Raw genomic sequence first — 6,235 nt, 5'->3', positions numbered from 1 at the left:
CATGGTGGTGGTAGTGTGATGGTATGGGGATACTTTGCTGCTTCAGGGCCAGGATGACTTAAGTATAATTGAGGAAATTACATGAATTCTGCTCCAATCATAATGGAGAATGTCCGGTCATCAGTCCGTGTGTTGAAGCTTAAGCAAAACTGGATTATGCTGCAAGACAATGATCCAAAGCATAGGAATAACTCCACCTCTGAATGGCTCAAAAGAAGCCAAATTAAAGTTTTAGAGTGGCATAGTCAAAGTCCCGACTTGAACCCGATTGAGATGCTGTGGCGGGAACTTAAATGGGCAGTTCATGCTCAAAAACCAATATGGCTGAACTAAAGCAGTTCTGCAAAGAAGAGTGGGCCAAAATTCCACCACAGCTTTGTAAAAGACTGATCTCAAGCTATTGGAAGCATTTGCTTGCAGTTGTTGCAGCTAAAGGTGGCACAACCAGCTATTAAGTTTATGAGGGTAGTACATTTTTCACATGGATGATATAGGTGTTGGATATCTTTTGTTGCTTCAATAATAAAACAAATCTCTATATATTTGAAAACTGATTTGTGCTTACTCAGGTTGCCTTTGTTTTATGTTATATCTCATTTGAAGATCTAAAACAATATAGTATGATAAAAACACAAAAATGGAAGAAATCAAAATACTGTCACAGCACTGTACATTTTATTAATTCAAAGTTGTATCCATTAACATTAGTGTGCATTATGAATAACAATTAATAATTGCATTTTCTATAAATATTTACAAAGATTTAATGCTGCAAAAATATATTGTCCATTGTTAGTTCCTAGTTAGTTTATGATACCTCATACATTTACTAATGTTTACAAATACAACACTATCGCCAGTATAACATTACCAATATTTTCCTAACAATTCAGCAAACTGTAAATACAACATCTAAAATCACTGCTCCCAAAATGTAGGTGATTGTAAGAGGAAGTAACAATATGTAATAAATCTGTTTTAATAAAACATGTTATATGCAGTACCAAAGCTGAGAGATCATGTACAGTTCTAACTCAGTTAGCCTGAATTACAGCATCACAACATTAGCAGCAATCTTCAGCCTTTATTCCAGTTCTTTAGAATGGCGTCTGCTGCATCTAAAGTGCTATCTTGCTGTAGAGACCAAAAAATCCATTATATAACAACAGTAGTAAAACATTTAACAGCTATTGTTTTTTTTCCCCTTAACAAAATTGTTTGTGTATCTCAACATTTAGACAGATAAAATATATCAGTAGTCAAATTATCTTTTTATGTATTTCCTGTATAAGCCTGCAGTGAATCCATTCCTTACCTTGATGAAGCACAAACGGATATATTTCTCAAACTGCTTCACTGAATCTTCCCCCACAAATGCTGTTACAGGAATGGCAGCCAGTTTCTAAGAAAATACATTTTCATTTTGAAGTTAATTCTGTAAATTTAAGTGTAATGCCAGTATACTATGGCTTTTTTATGCATTCTTGAAAACAAAAAGATTTCAAACATCAAACAGAATGGACCCTTTTCACAGACTGCGATGATGCAAAAATTATATTTGCCGTGGTCTGCCATTCACCACTGTCAAAGTTTACCCTGCAATCGTTTACTTCCGCGTTCCAAAACCCGGAAGTGTGAAAAAGGTCCATATGCCATGACACTACCTTCTCTTTTATCATCCATTTGACAAACTTGTAGTCATATGGTTCGTCATCTCCCATATGTGGCAGGTCCTGATCTATATTTAAAAGGCAAGACAGAAATTAGTCATTTGATCTGTCCTGATTAGTCAATCCTGCATTACAAGCTTTACAAAATGAATCTCAGAACAGCATTAATTCAAGGAGTCATGAGTCAAATAATCAGTAACTTTAATGCCTAGCTAGGCATGTTTCCCTTTTCATCAGTCACTCCAGCTTTAAATGACCAATAAAAATAGAAAATATCTAATGTTAGATCTATTAAAAATTAACCAGAATGTAATTATTGGGCTCGTTTGAGACAAGCAAGATCTGCATAGAACCGATCAGGGGTGATCACCGGCAGGTGCATGCTGGTTAAACATTTGTCTGACTTGCTGTGATATAATGGCAACATATGTTAAAAATACTCTTGCAAGAGAGAGGCAGCAACCATTATTATAGCCAGGCGGCGCAGTTGCTTTCTCTCAGCTGCTCAAACTGGGAAACAACTAACCGATGACACAGATTAATGATCATTGGCTTAAACAACTGATGTTTTGTTCTCTTCTAAAATGTTTGATTTTATGTTTTTATGTGCATAAATGATGTGTGAATATGCCCAACACTCTGACTCCCACTCTTCTAAATCAAATAAAAATTAATGAAAAAGAAAAAGGGGATCAAATAACAGGTCATTGTTCATTTTAATTTCATTTAAAAGCAACAGAATTGAAATGACATTCACTTTATCAGCAGCAAAGCACATGGACACGAAACACACGATATCTGCCTTTGATCTCATTAGTGGATGATCCATTATGAGAAGTAAGAACTGTCCAACATGGCAGCACTTATTTCACTCCTTCCCGGACTGCAGTTGTCTATTTCTGTCTACTGTCCAGGCAAGGCATTTGGCATCTCAAACGAGTCTTCATCCTTACTGATTGTCTCTACTAGTGACTTCATCAGTTTCACAGTGTTCAAAACAGGCAAACCATAAAAGGAAAACCTCTGTCCTGTTTTCATTGACAGAAATAGCTAAACTGATATTACATTTGCTTCTTTGAATCATTTTATTATTAACGTAAAGCGTTAGTTCACCCAAAAAGGACTACAATCAATGATTTCTACAATCATTTACTTGCCCTATTTTTGTTCCAAACCCATATGACTCTTTTTTTCATACAATGAAAGTGAATGGTGACTGAAGCTGTCAGTTCTGAACATTATATCCAAGAACTCCTTTTGTGATCCATTAAAGAAAGAAAGTCATATGGGTTTGGAACAACATTAGGGTGAGTAATTTATGACTGAATTAGCATTTTTGGTCAAACTATCCCTTTAATAGGAACAGTCATAATATTAAACAGGCAATAACAGAGAAGCCACCTACTGAGTGCTGTGACATCCACTATCATGAAATATCCTCCCTCAGGAACCACTGGAGTCATGCCAGTCTGTCTCAACATGGCTGCCATACGGTCTCTTTTCCCCTCCAGCTCTATTGCTAGAGAGGAAAAGTAGCAGTCGGGCTGACCCATTAGCTCACAGTCCCGTAGAAGACCCTGACCAACAGCCTCCTAATGTGCAATACACCCAAATAATGTCAAACCAACTGGACAGGACAGAAAGAATATACAGTCATACAATAGAAGGCAGCACTTGCCTGTAATGGGGTCGGACACGTATAAAGGGTGTTCTGCATAACAGTCTGGAGGTGTTTGATCAAGTGTTCAGGCCCGATTGACCAACCCAACTGAAAAAAAAAAAAAATGTTTTGTGTTTATAGTATATGAAAAGAATACTTGAGTATCACTGACTTGCAGATGTTTTGTAAAATAATTTCTTCTTAAAGGAATAGTTCCATGAAAAGTTATTAAAAATATTCACTCATGTTGTTCTAAATGCAGTTAATTTAACCATGGAACATAAAAAGTGTTTTTGAAGAATGTTTACACAGCTCTTTATAATTTACTGTCAATTCTAAGTTATCAAATACACAAAATACACAACTATACGACTCATGCGCTACATTCAGAGTCTTTTGAAGCCATACGATAATATGGGTGAAGAACAGATCAAAATTTTGGTTGTAATTCACCAAATAATTTCCTGCCACAATGCATTGATACAAATTTTTTATTTGAATGAGATTTTACAGCTTTGGCGGAGGGGAATATTATCAGTGAATAACTTCATTTTGGTCTCTTCCTCACACAAAGCTATCATATGGCTTCAGAAGACTTGGAATATAGTACATGAGTCATATGGACTACATTAATGGTGGGTTTTGTGGTCCTTTTTGGAGCTTGGCAGCCCTGCACTGCAAAAAATTATTTTCAAGACAAGTATTTTTATCTTGTTTTCCTGTAAAATTGTCTAAACATTCTTAAAACGCGATTTATTTACTTGTCAAGCAAAATGGGATAAGATATTAAGACTTGTTTTAAGATAAATCTGACAAAATTTAGAGAACTTTAGTCTCAAAACAAAAAAAATCTGACAATGGGGTAAGCACCATAAACTTGTTTACTTTTTTATTAAGTTTATTTTTCTTGTTTTATGCATAAATTTCTCTAAATTAGATTTCTCTCAAAACAAGACTTACAATCTTATCCCAGTTTGCTCGTCAAGTAAATATGTTTAAGAATGTTTAGATAATTTTACAGGAAAATAAGACAAAAATACTTGTCTTGAAAATAATTTTTGCAGTGTGGTCACTATGAAAAGCAGTAGTTTGAAAAAGAGCTGTGTAAAGATTCTTCAAAATGTCTCCTTTTGTGTTCAACAACAGACAAAATACAGGTTTGCAAAGACATGGAGGGGAGTAACAAATGACAGAATTCCCATTTTTGGGTGAACTATTCCTTTAAGGTCATGTTGCAAATAAATATTGCATAAAAAATTGGCTGAATACCTTCCATCCAGTCACGCTGAATGTTTTCCCTGCACTGCCGATAGTGATGGTTCTGTCCCACATTCCTGGTAAGGTTGCTATTTGAAGAGAATACCACAGAATCATATCATCGCAGTAGCACACGAAATTCCTCGACAAAAAAAGATAAGATGCACAGCTGGAGAAATATCACATACCTATCTTCACGTGCTCATTGCCCTTATATATGAGCCATTCATATACCTCATCACTGAAGCATAGGGTGTCATGTTTGATGCAGAGATCTGCAATGGCTTGCAACTCACTCCTACTGAATATCTATGTAATGGAAATATAGCTTTAGGATTTAAAAAAGTAATTTCAGAACTAAACACGATGTATAGAATGTGATCTTACTTTTCCAATAGGGTTATTAGGAGTGTTGATGATAATGGCCTTGGTCTTGGAGTTGAATTTACTGGCAAGTTCTTCCTGGTCCAGAACCCAGTCCGCACTGCTTATAGTGGTTGTTCCAGTTGACTTCTATAAAACAGCTCAATCAATCATTATGCTTCCTAGAAATATGGATATCTGTGCCAAAAATGTTCATCAAGGAAAAAGTGTAAACCAACCAGTCGCAAGGGTATTAAAACAGGTTTGGCCCCAGCCATTTTCACCATGGGAACATAGCAGTCAAAAAAAGGTTCTATAATAATAACCTAGATGGAGAAAGGGAAAGAATGGGGCAGAGCGTCAAGTGAGTAAAGAGAGCAATATGTAAATAAGTTGTCATACAAATCCTATGTTTTTTTTTTTTGTTTTTTTTTATATTATATGACTCCACCTCATCTCCCTCCTCAACCAGAGCCTGCATTGTGCTGAATAAAGACCCATATCCACCCACTGTTACCAGGATCTCTTTGAACGGGTCAAGTTGACGGTCATATACTTTTCCATATACTTTTGACAGGGCTTTAACCAGCGTGGGGTGGCCCTGAAAACAAAAATGAAACCATTTTAAGCACTTTCTAAATACCTTGTACAGGATGATGGAAGTACATTGCTGGTCAAGTATAAAGCAATATTCCACTAAATGTAAACATTACGTACAAACCCACGCGTGTACTGGTTCAGCCTGTCAACCATTGCTGCCTGAGCGAGACCTTCTTTCACATAGAACGGAGGAGGAATGTCTGGGTAACCCTGACCAAGATTAACAATGGAAGGGTCTGCTGCCACTGAAGTGAAGGCCACCCTAAATAGCACAACAACACTACTGAGTATATTTAAAATTTGTTAAACAAGTCTGTGAGAAAGTGTTACCAAATATTCTGCATTCTTACCATACATTCTTGTCCAGACCTTCTATCCTTTTCGTGTTGATATGTTTAATGGATGCCATCTTATTCTTGAAAAAAGAAAAAGAACAAAATGAAGGAGTGACTATAAGAAACAGACAACTCAATGAAACTTGCACTCACTTGACAGGTGAAGAAAGTTCTGAATCTACTGGTTTCTAATATGCGAGGAGCAGATCTGCAGATACGGAACAGATGATAGGGATTCATGCTCGCCATAAAAGAAGTCACTTTAAAATCGAGAAATTAATTGCTTACTTCAAAACATCCCAGTCACAAATTTGACACTCGCTTAAAGTCACAGCAGATCATTGGTTGCA

General features: G+C 36.2%; 1 protein-coding gene across 3 annotated transcripts; it reads right to left on the bottom strand.

Annotated features, from left to right (window-relative positions):
* Nucleotides 1–659: 659 nt before the first annotated feature.
* Nucleotides 660–6,235, bottom strand: LOC127653851 (kynurenine--oxoglutarate transaminase 3). Of its 3 annotated transcripts, none has more exons than XM_052140636.1 (13): nucleotides 6,039–6,228; nucleotides 5,901–5,965; nucleotides 5,668–5,812; nucleotides 5,402–5,551; nucleotides 5,190–5,276; nucleotides 4,975–5,100; nucleotides 4,776–4,896; nucleotides 4,600–4,676; nucleotides 3,349–3,438; nucleotides 3,076–3,262; nucleotides 1,665–1,738; nucleotides 1,316–1,402; nucleotides 660–1,134 (listed from the first exon to the last, which is right to left on the bottom strand). In XM_052140636.1, the coding sequence occupies exons 1-13, from the start codon at nucleotides 6,132–6,134 to the stop codon at nucleotides 1,078–1,080; spliced, it is 1,362 nt and encodes a 453-aa protein (XP_051996596.1). In that variant the 5' UTR covers nucleotides 6,135–6,228; the 3' UTR covers nucleotides 660–1,077. The 3 variants fall into 3 exon arrangements, 1 of the variants encoding a protein (XP_051996596.1); XR_007971869.1 differs by having other exon boundaries at nucleotides 1,073–1,134; nucleotides 1,316–1,738; nucleotides 6,039–6,093; nucleotides 6,174–6,235; XR_007971868.1 differs by having other exon boundaries at nucleotides 1,073–1,134; nucleotides 1,316–1,738.

The sequence above is a fragment of the Xyrauchen texanus genome, chromosome 13 (assembly GCF_025860055.1).
Source record: "Xyrauchen texanus isolate HMW12.3.18 chromosome 13, RBS_HiC_50CHRs, whole genome shotgun sequence".
NCBI classification, from domain to species: Eukaryota; Metazoa; Chordata; class Actinopteri; order Cypriniformes; family Catostomidae; genus Xyrauchen; species Xyrauchen texanus.
Note: the sequence above shows the minus strand (reverse complement) of the source record. Positions and strands in the feature narration are given on the sequence as shown.

Coding starts and splice junctions, on each gene's coding strand:
- LOC127653851 (XM_052140636.1), bottom strand. CDS start 6,134: ATGGCGAGCATGAATCCCTATCATCTGTTCCGTATCTGCAGATCTGCT. Junction 5,966..6,038: donor GAACTTTCTTCACCTGTCAA/GTGAGTGCAAGT, acceptor TCTTTTTTCAAG/AATAAGATGGCATCCATTAA. Junction 5,101..5,189: donor TTTTAATACCCTTGCGACTG/GTTGGTTTACAC, acceptor GCTGTTTTATAG/AAGTCAACTGGAACAACCAC.